Source organism: Rhincodon typus, chromosome 15, assembly GCF_021869965.1.
Source record: "Rhincodon typus isolate 14 chromosome 15, sRhiTyp1.1, whole genome shotgun sequence".
In the NCBI taxonomy this organism is placed as follows: domain Eukaryota; kingdom Metazoa; phylum Chordata; class Chondrichthyes; order Orectolobiformes; family Rhincodontidae; genus Rhincodon; species Rhincodon typus.
Window position 1 is genome coordinate 44,878,702 of NC_063346.1, and position 23,340 is coordinate 44,902,041.

At 39.3% G+C, this 23,340-nt stretch overlaps 1 protein-coding gene across 9 annotated transcripts in view; it reads right to left on the minus strand.

Moving 5' to 3' along the window:
- The window catches only part of cfdp1 (craniofacial development protein 1), a 176,052-nt gene that overhangs the window by 129,028 nt on the left and 23,684 nt on the right, over nt 1-23,340 (minus strand). For 7 of the 9 annotated variants that reach the window (XM_048605868.1, XM_048605867.1, XM_048605870.1 and 4 more), the window contains exon 5: nt 5,892-6,020. The exons of the other annotated variants lie outside the window; for them this stretch is intronic. In XM_048605868.1, the coding sequence (XP_048461825.1) occupies nt 5,892-6,020 (129 nt within the window). The remainder of the gene's footprint in view (nt 1-5,891; nt 6,021-23,340) is intronic. 9 annotated transcript variants of the gene reach the window in all.

Below are 23,340 nucleotides of genomic sequence, written 5' to 3' on the forward strand. Positions count from 1 at the left end.
TGCTGCTTGGCCTGCTGTGTTCATCCAGCTCTGCACCTTGTTGTCTCCAGTACGGACATGGTCAGTCAGGCACTTGAACAAAGTCCAGGGATCAGACCACAGTCAATCTTGCAAATCACAGCTAAGTCTGAGTGCAGTTGTGGCATTAGTCCAGGAGATGGGCCATAGTCAGTCCTGGCTGTCTTGCTAAGTCAGTCATGGTGCTTTGGTCTATAACATTCAGGGGTGGCAGACCATCAAGTCCTGGAGGAAGCGGGCAACTGATGTCTTGGAACGGGCTTCATTGTGTGTGTGTGTGTGTGTGTGTGTGTGTGTGTTGTGTGTGTGTGTTGTGTGTTTGTGTGTGTGGTGTGTGGTGCGTGTGTGTGGGGGGGGGGGGGCAGTTACTGGGGGGGGGGAAGGGGCACTAAGCATTTGGGAGGCTGAAGCAGGCGTATATGTGATTGTGTAAAAGGAGCCTTAGGCCCTCGAGGGGAGGGGTGGGGGCTGAACGTTCATCATGGCTGCAAGGACAGCAGCAGGATTGTATTCAACAATAATCTGTAACCTCATGAAATCAGCATATCCCCCATTCTACTATTACCATCAAGGCAGGGAATTAATCCTAGCTCAATGCAAGGTGCAGGAGAACATGACAGCATCAGCAGCAGGCATACCTCAAAGTGAAGAGTCGCCCTGGTGGAGCTACAGCACAATATTATTGCATGGCAAAAAAGTTTAAGCAGGTTAGCTTTTAGACAGCTAAAAGTGATCCTACTACAAACAGGTCAGATCAAAGCTCTGCAATCCAACTGTGAATGGTAGTGGACAATCAAACAACTCAGTGGAGGAGCATCTGCAATTACCTGCAGCTTCGATAATGGCGGAAGACATCATTTTAGTTCAAAAGGCAACAATGAAGCTTTCAGCCAGGAGTGACGAGTGGATGATCCACCTCAGCTTCCTCTGGAGGTTCTGAGATGCCTGTCATTAGCCAATTCAAAAATTGAAAAAGCCTACAGACACTGGGTACAGCAAAGGCTCTAGGCCCTGACAGCATCCCAGCAGTGGTTCTAAAGATTCATGCCCATGCACCCTTAATCAAGTTGTTCCAGCGCAAGCTACAACACTGGCATCTATCCAGTGTAGAAAATTGCCCAACCCTGCCCACAAAAACAGGTCAAATCAACCCAATTAGTTAACACCCAAACAGTCTAATCTCACTCAGATGAAGGAGCCGTTGATGTCCTATCAAGCAACATTTAAGTAGTAATAAGGAGTTCATTGATACTCAGTTTGGGCTCTTTCAGGACCACTCCATGCATCATCTCATTTCAGACTTGATTAAACATTGCCAAAATGGATAGTCAAGAGTGAAGGAACATTGACCACCCTTGAAGTCAAGGTAGTGTTTCATAATTGTGGCATTAAGGAGTCCTAGCAATCAATGGAAAAATCAATGGGGAAACACTCTACTAGCTGCAGCCAAATCTAGCACAGAGGAAGATGGCCATTAGGCGCCAATCACCTCAGTCACAGAACAACACTCCCGGGTTCCTCAGCGTAGTGCCTTCAGACCAAATATTTTCAGCTGCTTTATTTATAAAATCAGAAGTGTAAGATTTTCTGATGATTGCTTCAGTATTTGACAAGTCATGAATGTGCAATGTATCCAAACACAAGACCTAAACAAGACTCAGGCTTGGGCAACTAATATTTGCACCATAGAAGTGCCAGGCAAAGGCCACTGCCAAAAAGAAAGGTCCGAACCATTTCCCCTTGAAATTCAATGACAATGCCAACATCAAATCCTCCACACTAAGTATCCTGGGGGCTGCCAGAAGGTGAACTAAGCCAGCCATCTAAATATCAAAAACGGGTCAGAAACCATCACTTCTGTGGCAAGTAATTCATTCATCTCCCGAAACCACTTCACCATTTTGGAAAGGCAAATCAGGGCAGGACTTATACACTTAATGGTAGCGCTCTAGAGAGTGTTGCTGAACGAACAGACTTAGAGTGCAGGTTCATAATTCCTTGAAAGTGGGGTCGCAGGTAGATAGGATAGTGAAGAAGGCATTTGGTATGCTTGCCTTTATTGGTTAGTGCATTGAGTAAAGGAGTTGGGAGGTCATGCTGCGACTGTACAGGACGTTGATTAAACCACATTTGGAACACTGTTTGCAATTCTGGTCTCCCTACTATAGGAAGGATGTTGCGAAACTAGAAAGGGTTCAGAAAAGATTTACAAGGATGTTGCCAGGGTTGAAGGGTTTGAGCTATAGGGAGAGGCTGAATACGCTGGGGCTATTTTCCCTGGAGCATTGGAGGCTGAGGGGTGGCCTTATAGAGGTTTATAAAATCATGTGGGACTTGGATAGGGTAAATAGATAAGGTCTTTTCCCCAGGATGGGGGAGTCCAAAACTACAGGGCATAAGTTTAAGGTAAGATGGGAAAGATTTAAAAGGGGCCTAAGGGGCAACTTTTTCATCTAGAGGATGGTGCATGTATGGAACGAGCTGCCAGAGGAGGTGGTGGAGGCTGGTACAATTACAACATTTAAAAGACATCTGGGCAGGTATATCAATAGGAAGGGTTTAGAGGAATATCAACCAAATGCTGGCAAATAGATTTATTTAAGATATCTGGTCTGCATGGATGAGTTGGACCAAAGGGTCTGTTTCCGTGCTGTACAGCTCTATGACTCTATCTTTCTACAAGAAACAACCACCTTTATACAAGGAACAAGTCATGCATATGATTGAACACTCTCCACTTGCCTGGAAGCTTGAAGTTCCAACAACACAAGTAGCTCAAACACCAATCAAGATAACATAGCCTGCGTGACTGGCACCTCACTTACAGTCTGAAACAGCCACTCCCACTGATGCTTCACATCGACTGTCACTATCTACAAAATAAGCTGCAGCAATTCACCAAGCATTTTTCAAAAGAAGACAAAGGGCAGCAGAGGCATGGGAATACCATTACATGCAAGTTCTTCTCCAAGCCATGCATGGTTGTGAATTTTTAAAAGTTAAAGCACATGATCATTTGGGAAGGTTGGGCGAGGGGCAGAACAGGAGTGAGAGAAGGTGAGCGAGAATGTGAGCACACGCAAGCAAGCATGCGAGTGAGAGAGCAAATACGACAGACAGATTGATAGTAAGCCCAGCATTTACTGTCCTTTTGTAATTGCCCAGAAAATGGTGACCTTCCTTCTTGAACTACGACAATCCTTCGGATGTAGGGTCATCTACAGTGTTGTTCCAGAGGTAATTCCAGGATTTTGACTTAGTGGCCATGACGGAACAGTGATACCTTTCCAAGTCAGGATGGTGCAGGACTTGAAGAGAAATTTGCAGGTAGTGATGGTCTCTTGCAATTGCTGTCCTTCTTCTAAGGTATAGCGCTCATAGAAATGAAATTTGCTATCAAAAATGATTTGGATGGGTTACTGCAGTGCATCTTGTAGAGGTGTTGCCAATATGCATAATGAATGGAGTGAATGTTGAAAGTGGTGGATAGATGGCTAATCCAGATTAGACGCTGTCAAACTTAGTGTTGTTGGCAACAGTCCATTTAAATTCTGTGGCTCTGAGGTTCCACGTATTGCGATCAGTATCAGTATGCTGATTGCGACACTAACTTCCAGTTCTGGAGGTCGCTGCAGTGCAATGACCTCAGAACACACTTACCCAGAAAGAAAATTAAAGGGAACACCAATTGTTGGAACTGCACCCATCCAGGCAAGTGGAGAGCATTCCATTATGTTTTCAACTTGTGCCTCATAGATGGTGACAAACACGGGGAGACAGGAGGTGAGTTACACACCACAGAATTCCTAGCCTGTGAACTGCTCTTGTGGACATAGTATTTATGTGGCTTAGCCGGTTTAGTTTCAGATTGATGGCAACCGGGATGTTGATAGCAAGGAGTTGAAACTTTATCTTCGTTTCTTCACAGTCATGGGGTTAGGTTCCTGGAACGTACTTTGTTATAGTACAGTGGGTGAACCTACACTACACAGACTGCAACAATTCAAGAAAGTGGCTCAATATCATCTTTAGGGGCAACTGGAGATGGGCATCAAATGCAATACATTCCATGAGAGAGTAAACAAAAAAATCAGTTTCCTTTTCAGATTTATTTAACTTACAAAATTTAAATTTTCTATCTGCCTTGGTGGACTTTTTACACTTCTCAGGATCATTAGTCCTAGATTACAAGTCTAGCAGCATAATGACTGTACAAATATTCCTTTCTATCCACATGCATTTGTTCAAAATGATACTAACTGGTAGCAGTGAAGGAAGAGAACTCTTGGCGTTTGTATTGAGCTGCTGCTTGATACAATTTGATATTTTTAAGGACCTGCAAAATCTAAACTGGCTGCACTGACTCTTAATTAGGATCTAGATTTTAGTATTATCTAAAGATTGAAATACTGCACCATTACTCCTCTGTTGCCCTCTTAGCACCTGGCAAAATTATTCTTACATATGAAAGAGATAGAAAGAAACAGTATTTTCTCTATAATGAGATGAGGGGCATCAATAACCCAGAGCCTTGCTGGATTCATATTGGCCAACTGCATCTTTGGAAATTAGTGACTGAAAAACAAACATCCCTGAGAATTGGCAGAGTTTCCTAATATACATTGCTTGCATGTTTCAGTGACATGTACATGTTTGAATGGAATGGACCCAAAAATTAACAGAAAGCGAGAACATGTAGAGAAAAACCCTGAGCACACCATTTCATTTTCTTGGCTTCTTTTTCATATAGATGACATTGACCAACAAATCTTAAAAATGTTTGTCTTAAAGTACAACAGAGCAGGTTTTAAAAATATTTTGTCACTCCCCCATTTCATTGAAGCTAAATGGCTCATGAATTCAAATAGTGCTTTATAATCTAAGGTATTAAATGTGAAGATTTCAGAATAAGAATTTCTAGACAAAAGAAGAAAAACCAAAAATATTAAGAATACTGTTTGGTCTTAATGGTTAAGTAAGAAGAACATTGCATATATTTTTACTGATTTTTGCACAACAAATATATTCAGATTGTGTGACTTTATTGACTTGGGAATAATGATAGGTCTTTTTAATTCTTTCCTATAATAGAAGCAAGATCAATTACCTATAGAGCTAGAAACTAATTAGTAATTCATAATCCAACAGAGGATTTGTTAATTACTTAGATTATAAATTAATTTTCTTACACACCATTTAGACTAAATCAAGCACTAATCTAGCACCACATTTCTGTCAGAAAACATCTATCAATCATACTTTCTTCAGATGCTTACCAGCATTATTTACAGTGGACATCAGCTCTTCAATGAGTTTGATACCAATTTAACTTCACCAATAACTTATGTGACCTATCCACATCAAAGTTGTTTTCTCCACTAACATGGGTTTCAAAAGGAACAAACTCAACTGTTTAAGCTGTGCCACTGTGAACATGAGAAAAACAAAAGTGATTGAATTCTAAGTGACTTGGAACCAAATTGTGTACAGTGTTTGTCCAAATATTGCTCTGATCATTGGTTCTACTCTCTGAAGGCAACTTAGAATTCTTGAATTCCAGATCATCTCTCATACCATCCCACTTTGAGACAGCTGGACACATCACAAAAGCACACAGGCAGCACTGAATCTAAAAGGTTTTGGGAAATACAGTAGTATAGTACAAACTCAGATGAATTTTGGCTTAATTTGGCCACAAATATGGATACGTTACTAGGTTTCCAGTTTCCTATGCGAAATATATAAAAACCGAAGTGGCTAAATGAACAACCAGCACGTGTTCCAGAATATGTTCATATTTATGATCAGCTTCGACTTGCATCTGTGGAAGGCCAGTTTCTAACCCTGTGCAACTCGTGCGAATCAGTACTTACCCTGAACCTGTAGGGATTCCAGTTTCCAAAGCAGATGGTGCAGCAGGCGAACCTTTCTCCTGAACTTCATTCTGATTTTTCAAAAACGTTTTAGCTTCTTTGGAAGCAGCATCCACTTCTTTAGTAACTCTAAAACAACAAAATAATTAGGCATTAGCAAAACCAAATGATTATTATGATTAAACTCTTAAGTCCCTTATTTTGTTCACACAGAAGAGGAAAAAGCCATTCAACCTGTCCTGTCTATACCAGCTCTCCGAATGAGGATTTTACTTAGTGCCATTCTCTTATCTTCTTCCCATGATCCTGCACATTGTTACGTGAAAGGATACAATCTATCACCCTCCTGAATGCTTCAACGAAACCTACCTTCACACTTTCCAAAAAAGCATTCAAGGAAACCCTAACCATTTGCTGTGTAAAAGCTTTCTCATACTGTTTTTGTTTCTTCTGCCAATGACCTTGAATCTGAGGTCTCTTCTTCTTAATGTTTTCATGAGCCCACAAATTTGAACACTCTATCAGAATTTCTCTTTCATCTCTTCTCTAAAAAAAGCTTTTCCCCATAAATTTTCTTTATAACTGAATTTCTTATCACTAGAACCACTCTTCAAAATCTCTTCTGCATCCTCTCCAACACTTTCATATCCTTCCTCAAGTGTGGCACCCAGAATTGAATGCAATATGCCAACTAAGGCTGAACTGGAGTCTTATACAAGTTCAGCAAAACCTTCTTGTTCTTCTACTTTATACTGTAGTTAAAGGCAAAGATGATGTCAGTTTCATCAATGTGCTCTCAATCTGTCCTGCCACTTTTGACGCAATTTTTCCCCACATAGACACCAGGACCCTCTGCTCCTACATCCACTCTAGAATTATTAGCCTTTAATTTCTACTGTCCTTCACGTACTCCCTGACAAAGCAAATCAGTTCCCATTTGATCACACAGAAAATGATCATCTGCCACCTGTCCATCCATTACACCAATTTGCTGGCATCCTTTTGAAGTTCTACACTGCTCTTCTCAGAGATCACAATGCTTCCAAGCTTTGCAATGTCAGCAAATTTTGAAACAGTGTCTATTAAGCAAGAAAAAGCAGAGGCCACTGCCCCACTGCCCCACTGCCCCACTGCCCCACCGCCCCGCCCCCCACATCCCCCAACAGCACCCCTGGGGAACTCCACTACAAAATCTCTGCCAGCCATTCATTAAACAGGATATGAGTGGAAGCTCACATTCAGGTTGAAGAGAACAAGTTCATGAGGATTTACACAAGACTGGGAGTCTTTAATATGATCCTTATTGTAGAAGTCAGTCAGTTCAGGCATTAGGTTAATTCTTTTGAAAAGGCAAATCGGAGTCAAGCACAGTTCCTGGAAAATGAAGTATGCACGTAAGGGACAGAGTAAATTATTACCACATCAGGGAGATTGTTGGTCATTATAAAAGTTAAACTTTAGTTTAGAGCACAAGGTTCCTACTGTAGTGACTGTGATGAGGTCAGCCAAGCAGATGTCATTGAATGAGTTCCCTAATTGGACCAGATTAACAGCCCCAATCAGGGAGCCATGTCTGACGGACATAAACAGGTGTGTCAGAGGTTCTGTTCACTCTCAGAGCTGGCTCTGAGGAAGTGGGATCAGTGTCAATGACTTTCCATGTGTAAATAAAGGGTTACTTGGTGACGGGATACCAGCCTCTGTGGAGTTGTTTCACCCATATATTGACATTTAGTCGTAGCAGCTTTTTACTTGTTGTTTAGGATAGGAATCGCAACACGTTAACAAAAGGTACAGATGGCAAGCAAAGTACATCAATGGCCTAATTATCAGTAGCAATGGATGGCTTCAGGGTCTTGTCTATTATCAAATGAACTTTGTAAACCACCATTTTAATTAACCTTTAAATGCCAACACATCAATGGCACTCCTTTGGAATGAATCAGAATGAACCAAATGGATTTTAAAATATCACTGTACAGTTTAATTCCACCTTCTGAAAATCTTTACATTTCACGAACTTGATTTTCATTTTACCATCATATTTTCTTCATGCCTGCTTCATACATTTAACCTAAGATCTTGCACAGGATTATCAAAAATCAAAATGACTTTTCTGAATACCTTGCAGCTTCAAGTTGACTCCATCCATAGTTTATGTCCCCATATCCTTTCAGAAGGGTTAAAACTGAAGCAAGATTAATAAGGTGTTTTAAAAAACGAAAACATGATAATTCAGCAATAATGCACAAGCACGAATATAAGCAAGAGTCCCCAACCAATGCCCACACCGGCATATCTTTCAGTGAGCGTCACAGTATGGTGATCGAGCACCAGACTCCACTCTAAACCCTGTAGGAATTGTAATTGAGGAAAGACAGGTTGATTGAAAGACAAAATTGTAGGTCAAGTGCTTCAGTCAAGCTTGCCTATTCTCAATTACAATCCTTGCAGGACCTTATGTCTATTACTGCTACTAAAATTACCTTAAAGATGTTCAGGATTTTATTTCTTTGTTTTTTGAAAAAATGCTGTATTCTCTACACCAACTTTTGCTCCTACTGGAATTCAAACTGGACAAAGGTTTTAGCCCATTCCATTCTTCCACTAAGGGAATTAAATCTGCAGACAGCCCAAGAAACAATGAAGATAACGAAATGACAGCAAACAGCCAAGGAAAAGCAAAGATATCAAAAGACAAAATTGAAAAGAACTGGAAACCAAAAAGCACACAAAAGAAAACCTGAATGACAGGAAGTATTCACAATGAATGCCACTTTCACGTGCGTAACACTAAAATTTTGCATTTGTAATGAATGCAAGATGATACGGAATCCATGATTACACAACCTAATTATACTGTTTCCACTATTCCGAGAAGCATATAAATGGTCAAGGGCAAAACACTAACAACTGAAGCATTTCAATTGATTATATTTCCATCTCACATATTATAAATTGGTTGGGGCACAGAGTATTACATATTCTAACAGAAAATTAGATTACTATTGCAGGCAGAGAAACATTAACAGCTATGGGGAGACAGCAAGAAAGTGGAATTAGTTTTGGATTATCGCAGCATTTCAGCAGCACAAAAAGGACAGGGTGAAAGTTCCTACAGAGTGAAGAATCAATCCCGTCCTTCATGTCACCTGTAATTCAGCTGGCAACACCCTCACCTCTGACTCACTGGAATGGAACAGAAAAATCAAGGTGGGCACTGTGCTGCATTACCGAGGGAGTGCTGCACTGTTGGGCATGTTGCCTTTGAGAAGAGACTTCAAACCAAATAAATTTTTGTCTGTTTGGATGTATGCAAAGAATCTCATGGTACCTTTCAAAAAGAAGGGGAACTATCTCCAGTGTCCTAGCCCAGCATTTACACCTCAACAAACAGATTTTTTTTCACTATTGCATTGCAGTTTGTAGGAGGGGGCTACTTGTAAGTTGTTGCTCTATTTCCTATATTATGATATCAACTATACTTCAAAGTAGTACTTAATTGGAGGTAAAGTATTAAGTGATGTCCAGAGGTTGTGTAAAATACTGTATAAACTCAAGCTTTCCGAATACAAATCACGATAGTCATAAACAGGTGAGAACATTTGTGCCATAGCGGGAGAAAAATCTATAACTATAATATCAATGAAAGACTCAATAAAATTGAAAGTACAGTATATAGAACATTCAGAGACTAAAAATAAACAGGCAGCTTTTCAGCCACCCTCCACACACAAGGCCCAGAATATTGTCTAGATAAGTATAACATGATAAAGTATAATATGGTAAGTATAACATGCCAACAGAAATTGCCAAATTCTTACACTTTAAATTTTAATTCAAGTATCGCTATTAAGTAATCAGACCAAGTTTTGACATGTAGTAAAGATAAAACAAAAAATTAATATTTTCTCAAGTATGTCAAAGTGCTTCATCCAGAAGATATCCAAATATAAGCCCAGTTCTTCAGGGGAAGTGCTGGGTGCTGCAGCCTAAAACAAATCTACAATGAGATTCAAGAGCTATGCCCAGATTTTCAAAGTTCATAACACAGGAGAATGCAATTTCAATTGGGACTGACAGTGGAACAACTTTGCAGAATTCCATGTTTGAAATTTTGAAAATTCATTACTTGGAATTAAAATTATGAATCCTTTATTCTAAGATATAAAGCTTTATTTAGAAGTATGTTTTATAGAATGTCACGTTGATTATAGATGGAGGATTATAATCATAGAATCCCTACAGTGTGGAAACAGGCTCTTCAGCCCAATAAGTCCAGACCGACCCTTGGAGCATCCCAACCCGACCTATCCCCCTATAACCCACCTAAGCTACACATCCCTGAACACTACGGGCAATTTAACATAGCCAATCCACTTAACCTGCCCATCTTTGGACTGTGAGAGGAAACCAGAGTACCCAGAGGAAACCCACGCAGACACCGGGAGAAATGTGCAAACTCCACACAGACAGTCGCCCAAAGGAGGAATTGAACCCGGGTCCCTGGTGCTGTGAGGCAGCAGTGCTAACCACTGAGCCACCGTGCCGCCTTGTGCTTTGAAACTGCACTTTGAAAAAAAGGACTATTTTCTTGGTTGATTCCAAAACGGCTTTACTGAATTAAAGATGGTGCTACAAGTCAGATGATTTGTGCATAAAGGACAAAACTAAGACCATGTCATCCTGGAATCTCTTGTACTCTCCAGTGTGCGGACATCACAGTCAAAACAACAGAAGAGAATGGTGGGCATTGCATCTCGAGAGCAAGAATTGTTAATGAAAAAAAAGCCATTGAAACTCATTATGCTTCCAAGGCACTAATGATGCACCATCCAGTTCATACCACGAACAGTTTTGATCAGGAATACTGATTTAACCTCATTATACCTGTGGAGGTGCTAACAGCCTCAGTTATCTCCCAAAGTGAATACTTAACCCCTACTTAGACGGAGAGAAACCAATTGTTGAATTGAAGTTGATTCCTTAATGGGCCTATTACATGACCAAAACTACCCTAGACTTGAAAAAGTTTTGACTACACATTTCCGAACCCTTGCATCAGCCTGGTAAAATGCTAGTCTACTGTTAACATCACAGTCCAAGAATCTAACTGGTGAAGTCACAATCCAGATTCCAGACTTAGCTAAGTTTGTCTCATTTTGAATCTCCTTCAAAATCTGTAGGTCTGGAAAAAAACTTGCATTTGCCTGAAAAGTGGGCAAATTTTGCAGATTAACATCATCTTCTGTGCCTTTAACAACTTTATAAGTAATTCGGCAACTGCAGCTGAAGAATTCACATCAGAAAAAAAAATCTATGGAAAAGATCCTTCACTGCAGGCTGACTTTCTGCACTCAGACAAAATCTACACGAGTTAATGTCTATAATCTTCATTTTTAAAAGCAATCCTTAATTGTGAATTCTTGCCTTTCCTTCTTCCTTCCATGTACGTGCACACGTGTGTTTTGACAATCATTCCTCCGGTTTGAATGCATAAAAACTCTACTTTTGATTTAATCCCAAGGACAGTTTGTTGCAGGTCTTTTAAAAATTAGACTTGGTAAACATGGGGTTTGGGCAAATGACACTGGACCCAATTTCAAAAGGGATAAAGAAACAAAAAATTAAAAATATGTCTAAATATGGATAGGAGAAACTTAAAAGAATCCAATTATCTCCCCTTCCCATTCATAACAAAAATTACCCTGAATACAAAAGGAGTAGAAAATATATGGCTTGAAAACCTACAATCAAACTAAATTCCATAACACCTCCATGATCAATCAGAACCTAAATTAAATAAGACATGTAAATGGAAAATATCAGTTTCCATTATTTTCCCCTGCTAGCTCCACTTTTATGATCAAATGTGGTACTATGTAGGTGATCAGACATTCACTAATTATTTCCTGAATTCAGTCCAATAAAATGAGTAGTGGTCTGGTATGCACTTACGCAAAATACAAAGAAAATAAAACAGCTGGCCTCCATTAATTCAAACTGCAATTAACTTCCTCCATATTTTTAATTCCTCTTTCTTCCCTACTCCTCTCTCTCAAATTCCCCCGTCTCATGCTCTCTCTTGCTGCCCTCTGTCTCAACATTTGCTGGTTATCCAGTCTCTTGCACACTTTCACATTCCCAGTCTCTTACTACCCCCTCCAATTCCTCTCTGACATACAGATGCATACACATACACACCAGTACCTCAATCATTTACTTAAATAGTTTCCAATGACTTATTACTCCACCCCAAAACGGTAGGAAAATGGCAACTATAAACAGCAATTTTATTTTTATTTTCCAAATAAATTGCCATGGAGAATCCCCTACTATCAAGATGTGATTGGGGGTGGTCGTTTGCAGGTAAAGAAACAACTGGAATATGGGAAGCCTTCAAAAATGAGATAACGGGAGGCCAGAGACACTATGTTCCTGTTAGGGTGAAGAGCAAGGCTGGTAGGTGTAGAGAATGCTAGATGACCAGAGAAATTGAGGTTTTCGTCAGGAATAAGAGGGAAGCGTATGTCAGGTACAGACAACAGGAATCAAGTGATTTCCTAGAAAAGTATAAAGGCAGCAGAAGTATACTTCAGAGGAAAATCAGGAGGGCAAAAAGGAGACATGAGATAGCTTTGGCAAATAGGGTAAAGGAGAGTCCAAAAGGATTCTACAAATGCATTAAGGACAAAAGGTAAACTGGGCAGAGAATAGGCCCCTTAAAGATCAGCAAAGCTGCCTACATGTGGAACCACAGGAGAAGGGGGGGCATACTAAACGAGTATTTTGCATCAGTGTTTACTGTGAAGAAGGATACATCTTGAAAAATGTCCATATTACAGAGATGGTGATGCTGGATGTCTTAAACTGCGTAAAGGTAGATAAATCCTCAGGACCTAATCAGGTGTACCCTAGAACTCTGTGGGAAGCTAGGGAAGTGATTGCTGGGATTCTTGCTGAATATGTGTATCATCGATAGCCACTGATGAGGTGCCAGAAGACTGGAGGTTGGCTAACATGGTGCTACTATTTAAGAAAGGTTGTGAAGAAAGGCAGACCAGTGAGCTTGACATCGGTAGTGGGCAAGTTGTTAGTGGAAATCCTGAGGGACAAGATTTACATGTATTTGGAAAGGCAGAGATTGATCAGGGATTAACAACATGGCTTTGTACATGGGAAATCATGTCTCACTAACTTGACTGCAGTTTTTGGCAGAAGTAGCAAAGAGGATTGATGAGAGCAGAGTGGTAGACGTGATCTATATGGACGTCAGTAAGGCATTCAACAAGGTTCTTCATAGTAGACCAGTTAGCAAGGTTAGATCACACAGTCGAGGGAGAAATAACTATTTGAATACAGAACTGGCTCAAGGGTAGAAGACAGAGGGTGGTGGTGGAGGATTGCTTTTCAGACTGGAGGCCTGTGACCAGCAGTGTGCCACAAGGCTCGGTGCTGGGTACACTGCTTTTTGTCATCTATATAAGTGATTTGAATGTGAACATAGGAGGTACGGTTAGTAAGTTTGCAGACGACACCAAAATTGGAGGTGTAGTGAACAGGAAAGGTGGTTTCCTCAGAGTAAAATGGGACTTTGATCAGATGGGCCAATGAGCCAAGGAGTGGCGGATGGAGTTTAATTTAGATAAATGTGAGGTACTGCATTTTGGAAAGGCAAATCAGGGTAGGACTTATACACTTCATGGTAAGATTCTGGGGAATTTTGCTGAACAAGGAGACCTTGAAGTACAGGTTCATAGTTCCTTGAAAGTGGAGTAACACGTAGATATGATAGTGAAGAAGGCGTTTGGTATGCTTGCCTTTATTGGTCAGTGCATTGTGCAAAGGAGTTGGGAGGTCATGTTGCGGCTGTACAGGACATTGGTTAGGCCACTTTTGGAGTATTGCATGCAATTCTGGTTGCCCTCCTACAAGAAAGATGTGAAACTAGAAAGGGTTCAGAAAAGATTTAAAAAGGTATTGCCAAGGTTGGAAGGTTTGAGCTATAGGGAGAAGCTGAATAGACTGAGGCTATTTTCACTGGAGCATCAGAGGCCGAGGGGTGACCTCATAGAGGCTTATAAAATCATGAGGGGCATGGATAGAGTAAATATGCAAGGTCTTTTCCCCAGGATGGGGGAGTCCAAAACTACAGGGGGGCATAGGTTTAAGGTAAGACAGGAAAGATTTAAAAAGGATCTAAGAGGCAACTTTTTCACGCAGTGGGTGGTGCGTGTATGGAATGAGCTGCCAGAGGAAAAGGGGAGGCTGGAACAAATACAACGTTTAAAAGCATCTGAATGGGCATATGAATAGGAAGGGTTTAGAGCGTCATGGGCCAAATGCTAGCAAATGGGACTCTATTTACTTAAGAGATCTGGTCAGCATGGACTGAAGGGTCTGTTTGAGTGCTATGAATCTCTATGACTATGCATTCTCAGATGTCACAAGCTGCAATTGCATTGTAGTATCAAAGATATCCAGGTGTATAAGTAAATTTAATGAACCATGCTGGGGAATGGTCTACACATTATGGACTCAAATACATTTAAGAAACAAGGGAGACTTTCTATTTACATCATGACATATACATTTTCTGATACAAGCTGTATAGTACTGCATTGACGAAATAAATTCTACCCACAGATGCATGCGTACAGAGTACTTTTCTTTTTGTTTCCAGTATATCAGCACCTGTCCATAACATGTTTCACTTATTAACCGGAAGGCGAAAGTAACCCACAAATACATACAAAGAGTGAGAAGCTTTTTGTTTTATGAAGGACACAAAACAATATTGGCTGTCATGTTACCGGAATAGCCTCCCAGGTCTAATAAAGTCATCAGCCTGCAATACTGAAAATATCATCAATCAACTCTGCAACGAAGTGTAACATTAGCATTATTGGCCTCAACGAAAGTCCCTATATCTTAGAGGCAGTAGTCTGAAAAGAATGATGTAGTTGGGCAATAGTTCAAACATTACAGTCCTCTGATGTTTAAATGCTAAGGTTTGTAAACTTTGTAGACAGCATGCCACAAACCAAATAAAAAGTAAAATAAGAACAGTGTTTTCAAACATTAAATTTTTTAAAATGCCTCTCAATACAAATTTTTATTACAGTGTTTAATACACTCAAGGGAATTGATTTGTACAACTGTTCTGCAGCATAAGACTAAATGGAACAGAGCTGCCTAAGAAACCAAGAAAAGCATCTGCAATCAACAGATTAAAAGTTTTGAGAATATTAAAATATTTAATGAGTAAAATGTGAACTGTGTCCATAGAGTGAGAGTACTTAAATAAATGGTGCTAAAACCACTTAAATGCTTTTATCCACTTTTTAAAAACATGCAGAATGTTTGTTTCAAGATTCCCATTCAACGATATCTTTTCTGAAACATGAAAGATTAATTTTGAATAATGCATGTTCATTTTATCCAGCAAGTACAGTCTATACTTTATGGAAGTACTTAGTTCCGATTTATTTTATTAAACACATCAAAATAATACACATACCATTGATTTTTGACTATCTTACCGATGCGGAAAACGTGTGCAGTACATGTTCAATCTCAATGGTTTGCAACAACGAAGATAAACATATGATCAAAAAAGCAAAAACTAGACAAGCTGATTAGACATGCCTTGTGTTGGAGAAGGCTTATTGACTTGATTCTATCCTTCACTGCAAGAGCTGGTTCTGATGGGTTTCATGGGAAATGTCAGCACCATATGAATTTGTTACATTATTTATGAACCAAGCAACCTAACCCAGCATTCAGAGACCTCTGGATTAATCAATGATTCAATAAGTGATCACTTACATCCCCAACCCTAGCCCCAAGGGAAGTGCTAGAAACTCAATATTCACAAGGGAACTACAACTGTATTTCATAACATTCCAATCAAACATTTTATGCTTCATTTAAAGACTTTGTCAAAGCCATCATATTCTCAGTCAGACCATAAGTGTCTTTTGAAACAATGCCTCATCTGTGATGCTGCTCAACTACAGCACTTGCAGACATTAGCTTATATAGTTGTCTCAGGCCATATACATTATACAACAGGTACAGGCAATAAATTTGCACAAGCAAAGACATATGAGAGAATGGCTGTGACATTTAGCAACTGGAAACAATTTAAAACATAACTCATAAGGTTTCCTCCTAATGGTGCACCAACTTCTTGGCTCACTAAATATTGTCAGGCAAAATTTGTCTGTGAAAACAAGTACTGCAGGAGAGAAGACGGGTATGGCGAGATAGAATCAAGTATAATCAAGTAGACTGGGGGACCACTTTGTGGAACACCTACATTCTGTCTGCAAAAAAGACCTGAGCTTCCAAACTGCCTGCTGCTTCAACACACCACTGGTTCCCTGGCCAACATCTGTCTCAGGCTTGCTGTACTCCACAGTACTCCAGTGAAGCTCAGCAGGAGCTGGAAGAACAGTACATAAAATTTTCTGCATGGGAACTCTAGAGCCTGCTGGACTCAATATTGAATATAACAATCTTAGGGCCCGAGGCATCTTCTCCCATGTCCTTACACCAACACCCACCCACCAGGCCTTTTCATCACATGATCTGCTATTACACATTATCCATTGTTAGCCACTAATTGTCTCCAGTTATGGTTAGTGATTTGCTTGCCAAGCTGGTAAGTTTGTTCACAAACATCTCGTCACCATGCTCTGTAACATCAGTGCTTCTGCGTTGAAGCATATCAGGGACTAATTGTCCCCATTAGTAGCTATTCATTCTCCCAGGCTGATCATTATAAACTCCTTTGTCTGTTAAGCTGTTCTTCTGTCTCTTTGGGCTCCACTTCTACCTGTTGTTTACTCCTTTCCCCCTACCCCCACCCTATCTCCTGCATTAAAAAAAACATTTTCCTGTGGAAGGGTCAGTGGACCCAAAATGTTAACTCGGATCCCTCTCCAAAGATGCTGCCAGACCTCCTGAGCTTTTCCAGCAATTTCTGTTTTTGTTTCCAATTTCCAACATCTGCAGTTATTTCAGTTATTATCAAGTATAATCAGGGTGTATGTGGAAACTAACATCACATTTGCACATAATGGTGACAGGGCGGCATGTATATATGGAACAGAAAGAGGGTCAAGGATAGATTATTGGGTGACAGCAAAATTAATGGCATGGAAATGGGAAGAGAAGTGGGTACAAATGGCTACACTTGGATAGATAAGAAAGCAATCAGGTAAAGGCAGTCTCACTCAGGTGAATGACGCATAGATGGAAGAGAATGGTGTGCTCAACATTGCTGAAGGTTGCAGACAGGATTTTCTAAGGGCAGTTATTAATCTGTGGGAGCAAGAAATTTTGGTTGAAGGGTTTCAAACAGGGAACTGTAGGCAAAACTGACAAAACCAGAAAACACTAAAGGCTGAGTCATTAAATATATTCCATGTTTAATTACAAGGGAGCAAAAGGTAAAATTTTTTTGGAGGTGGGAGAATGTGAAGAACATAGAGGAGTGGAGTTGAGGTCATTATCAGATCAGCCACGATCCTACTGACTGGCAAGGCAAACTTGAGGGACTGTATGGCCAACAATTATTTCATATGTTATTGTAGAGCAAGAACACACAAGGGTTTGAGAATGAATGGAGGTTGGAAATATGGCAGTTCTTCAGAAGGAAGGGGAGTAGCAGTGTACATTTTAAAAGAGGGATGAACTACAACTTCACTGGAGTTAATGCAGGGTTCAGAAGTTTCAAAAAAAAATCTCAGCAAACATTTCTGGCAACAGGAAAAGTGTCTCATAATGGTTTGTAATAAAAATAAATACTAACTTTGCCCGCGTGCATGCGTGCAGGAAGCCTTAATGGGACACTTACTTCAGTGTGACCAAATTATCAACTTGCAGTGCAAACTCCCTACAGGGACAGTGTAAGTAGAAAGTATTGTTTAATTCAAGTAAGATGTAAAAAGCTTTTTCTCAGAAAATATTAATTATGATGTGGTACATGAGTAATGTGACAAATATGACAGACATCAGTAGAAACAAATGACTTCGGGCCCATGGTTCCCACAACTGCTCGTTACCAGCATTTCCTCAGCTCCTCTCTGGATCTGTTGCAAACTAATTGATAGAGCTTGATTCCTATTAGTCGATAATTCCATTATTACAGTCTCACATAAGCACCATGATAACAGAAAGTGATGAATTTTTGAAGAGCTTGAGGACTGAATGAAGAAACATGTCTCAGAAGTGATGGAAAATATTCTGTTACAATTTGTCTCAACACTCCAAATTACCCTTGTTTCAAACAAATGTGCTGCTATTTTAGTACTATGTTTACTTAAGAACAAGACAAGTAAAGGGATGACCACCTGTTCCTGTAAACACCATACAAAAAGGGTAAAAAAGGTTTATAACTCTCCAGGTCTTGAATGCTGAAAGCCAACCTGAACTGACTCAAAGATTTCTCTCAAGAACAATAAAGCACTCAGCTGTGTAAGAGATAACATACCCATGACAACAAAGTAAAAGAACCAATGGTAACAAAAAAAATTTATTTCCAAAATTGTGCTTCAGTGGAATGCTACAAATGACAGGAGAAGAAAAAGAATGAACTTTGAACTTCAAAATAATCCTTTATTAGGTCATGTGTTTAGAGTTATCAAATATGAAGTTCAAATAAGTTTAAAAATAAGTATTTACCTTGTGTCTTTGTTTAACTCAGGTTTATCCTCTATTGAAATTAAAGAAAAATCACAATTGTTGGAAATCTGAAACAGAAAATGCAGAATGGATCAGCCAACATCTGAAAGAGAAGACATTTAACACTTGAGATGAAATGTAATGGAAGGGTTTAATTTGGTTTCTCTTTTAGATGTTGTTGAATCCATTGCATTGTTGGAGTATTTTTACTTTTTACAATAATAAATGATTGTAATGGGGAAGTTATCATAGATCAGAACAAATAAGTTGACTCAACAGAAAAGACAATCCCATTTTACCAGTCAATCCCCTATTTTGCCATATATGCATTATTTAGTTATGCCTCCAATTTCCACCCCTCTCACTATATCTTACTGGTACCTTAAAACTGACTGTGCTGCAAAGGTGCGAAGGAGTTTAAGACATTCCATGACCCTACATGATGGCAGATAAAGATGAGTAACTGCCCACATCCACAGTTCACTCTCATAGTCAAGACAGTAAGTCAACCCCCATTTCTGCAGGGATTTTGAGAGGTCTCGTTTGATTTTTAAGTCAACTTCTTCTGCACTGTTGCGGACTGGAACATTTGAGCTTGCAACAGTAGGAACTATTATTACCTGATCAAGTACAGCAAGCACTCCTTTAACATTCCACTCAAAGTATCATCACCAGTGAGCAGGAAGTATTGTAAGTTCCACTTTTGATTTAAATAAAATTAGTTTAAAAAAATAAAAAGAAGCACCCATGTAGGAGTTTAGCAATGTGAAACATTTTACCATCAGTATGTATGATGTCTTAATATTTGAAGTTTTTCCGTGAAAGGAAGGTCCTTTAAGGCTAAAACTGTAGTCTGAGCTCTAAGTTTAATGTTTCACTAAATTATGTTCCTAAAAATTATGACTAAGTCAAACATAACTTTAAATGAGGATTTACTGTAAAGCAGTCAGATACAGAATATTTGCCCAATCTCTGAACAATATTTCTTACTGCAGGAAAATGTCAGTGCTCATTTCTCATTATCGAATCAATAAAATTGAATTATTGGCAATAAGTTGGCAGAGTTTTTCTGCGGTATTGGCAAATATATTGATAGAAACCAACAAAACTCAAATTGGGCCATTAAAGCCACTATGCGACACAACTTTAGAAAGCGTTATGAAAGTATGTGACCTGAGATATTACTTACAGTGTAACTGACTGGACATATATCCATCTTGGACTTTTTGGAAAGAACTCTTTGCAAAGCAAAGACAATAGGCTGCAAGAGAAAAACAAGTGCTGCATTTGGAAAGAGCACAAGCTGCTTGACTAGAGTCACCAAGCTGACAATAATTTCAAACATAGGTTACATGGCCCAATTTGTGGGTGCTGTAAAGCTATTTGATTTGAACACAGTGAGAGAGTCCAAGATAACTTACTTGAAAAATAGCCCTTGCCCTCTTGCATGCTGTGAAACACCTCTCAAAGGCGTGTGAATTGAAAGTCCACAGCAAGACCTCATCACTGCTAGGAGAGGGTTCCTGAAGAAAATTTGAAATCTGCACCCACTGTCTTCAGAAAAGCAAATTCAGTCACTACTTATACTATGTAAAAAAAATGAACAGCATTCCATCTTTATAAATGATATACAGCTTATACAGTTATCATGTTTCAAAGTGAGTTTTTAAAAATAGAAAATGCAGTCACTTGAAGAAAGGAATAATAGAAAGAAGTGAAAATTCAGTAACAACTCGGAAGACACCTCAGCGCTAACAGTTTGTGTGCTTAGTAACTTCAACTACAGACCAACATTTAGACAATGAATAATTAATTTTCCTGAATTACTGTTGCTTGGCCAACTTACTTTTAAGATAACACCCTGCAGACATTTTATATTCTTCTTCCCCAACAGACTTGGAGATCGTGTACGTTAGTTTTCAAGATGAGTAGCTATATATATTTGCATAGTTTAAATCTTTGCGCAATCATCTTTGCTCAATTGAGTTTTGGCTTGCAATAAAGTTTGTTCTTTACTTGTTACTAATAGAACATGGCTGACCGATTTCTGATACAGAGTTATATACATTCTGACATATTTGGCAACATCACCTACCTTTCTAAAATGAACCTTTGTTGAGACCAGTGGAAGAGTAAGGCAAGGAAAAGAATCAGGTCACTACACTTAACTTGGTCATAACAAAAATGTAATCCTGCGTCAGACCTACTACAGCAATGCCTATAGCTCTTTCTGTTTCAAGAATTTAAGCTCAATTCAAAATCAAGAATTTTCCCCTATCTCCCCACCCGACTCACCCCACCTCCAAGGAACTTTCACCTTTAACTGAACTATCCCTTTTCTCTCTCCACTTGCTACTTATACTACGTAAAAAAAAAAGAACAGCATTCCACCTTTATAAATGATATACAGCTTATACAGTTATCATGTTTCAAAGTGAGTTTTTAAAAATAGAAAATGCAGTCACTTGAAGAAAGGAATAATAGAAAGGAGTGAAAATACATGCAAACAAAAAAAACTTCAAAAGGATTAAGACACCTGAAAGGTAGGTGGCTTTACTTTACTCCTCGGTTTGTTCATTCTAAATGTACATTAGGACAAAACCACAGCTAGTCTTTCATCTGTGACCTGAGTTGAAAGCCATCTTAGACTGGTGGGATAAAAAGCAAAGGAGGCCTTTATTTATTGTTCTTTAGTATTAGTGCACTAAAAGTATCTCCTTTGGAAGACAAAATAACAAGATGCAAGAGATATATACCTGAACAGTTTTCAAAAATGCATTTGCTCTTCAACAAACCTCCCTGACAGTACTCTATTTCATTTGGTGAGCTAGCAAAAGGCAGCCTGGAAAGTACTTGCAAAGAACACAAATTCAGCATTCAAAAGCTTACAACACAAACACTGCAAGTGAAAATAACCAAGAGTATAATGATTCTGTGGATAGGTGAAGAACTGCCATTGAGACGGACTTTCCGTACGGTCAATCTGTATGCCACACATGTCTTACAGTCTACAGAGGTGTAAAGACCTTTCTGGAAATAGCTGGAAGTAGACTGGATTTCTTGGCATCAGCATAAAAGGAGGTGCCAAATCACCGCTATAACCAGAATCCCTAAATACTGCATACATTTCAAATAGTAGAGATGAGAAAAGTTGGGGGTAAAAGAAAATGTATATAACTTATTAATGACTTGCTTATTTGAGATCTATGCAAAAGGATTTGTGGGATAAGATTCCCTTACAAAACCAATAATCACCTTGGAAAGCATTTAATCTGAAGATAATAAACAAATGCAACACAACGTTTAGTGTCTATGACCTTTGATCAGAATTGGGTACAGTTAGAGATGAAATTTCATCAATTTTCCCAGTTCTGGAGGAAAGCTCACTGACCTGAAATCATAGAATCAAAGAATCCCTACAGTGTGAAAACAGGCCATTTAGCCTATCAAGTCAGCAACCCGCTAAAGAACATCCCACTCCCTACTCAATCCCAGGAGCCCTGCATTCCCCATGGCTAATTCACCTAAACATCCCTGGATGATATGGGCAATTTACCATGGCCAATCCACCAAACCTGCACATCTTTGGACTGTGGTAGGAAATCGGAGCACCTGGAGGATACACACGCAGGCACTGGGAGAATGTGCAAAATCCACACAGACAGTCATCCAAGGGTGGAAATGAACCTAGGTCCCTGGCACTGAGGCAGCAGTGCTAACCACTGAGCCACCATGCCACCTGTTAAACCCATTTCTCTCTCCACAGATACTGCCCAGCCTGTTGAGTATTTCCAGGATTCATTTTGCAGATTTCCAGTATCCACATTTTGAAAATGAAACATACCACCTCAAACCAGTGATAGTGACTGATGTATTAACAAGCAGCTAAGTCACTCCATCAACATACACTGCAGGCTAGACAACACTCATTTAAACACAATCCCTTCAAACTGACTGACAAATGTTGGGCAGCAGGTATTTAATTACTACAGGTAAATGCACTGTTGATGGAAGCAAAAACAAACACAGGGAAAGAAATTTGAAACACAGAGGGCTAGTTTGAATCTGAATTTTAGAAGCAGAATCATCAGATGAGGTTGAACTATCCCTCAGTTCTGCTCGACATGTTACCTGACTGCTCTGTACTTTATTTGTTACAGATTTCCAGGACTTATATTTGAATTTGGTGATAGAAACTGTCTTCTTGAATAATATATTCCAGCTATTTGCCAATCAACTCTCAGCAACATTGTGGCTTGAGTCACTTAATGTTGGAAGATGCAACTTTGTTTTTAAAACAATACAGAATTCAAAAGGAATGTTGCCAGTTAATGTTTTGTATCACCTACTGTCTTCCAAACAAAAAGGAACCACAAATTAATAAGTGTACAAGTAACATTTATGGATGGCAAATACAGACTGCCAACTAAATCAGTATAAACCAGACTGCATTTTATTTGGACAATTAATTGATGGGGCATGTCATCAAGTCCCCTGAAAAGGAATGATACACTCTAGATGTTTCAGAAGTTAGGAATGTTTAAGACCAGAAACAAATATGATGATCCAACTGGGCAGTTGCAGTGGTTTTATCCTACCAGATGAAACATTCATGCTCTTGAATTTGAAGTCACAATAAATTCTAATGCTCCAGGGACTGACATCCATGGGCTTTTAAAAGCAAATGCATAAACTAGCCAGCAAAACTGACAGCAAAAATAATAAAAACAAAACTAAAAAAAGTAATGTCAGTCATTAG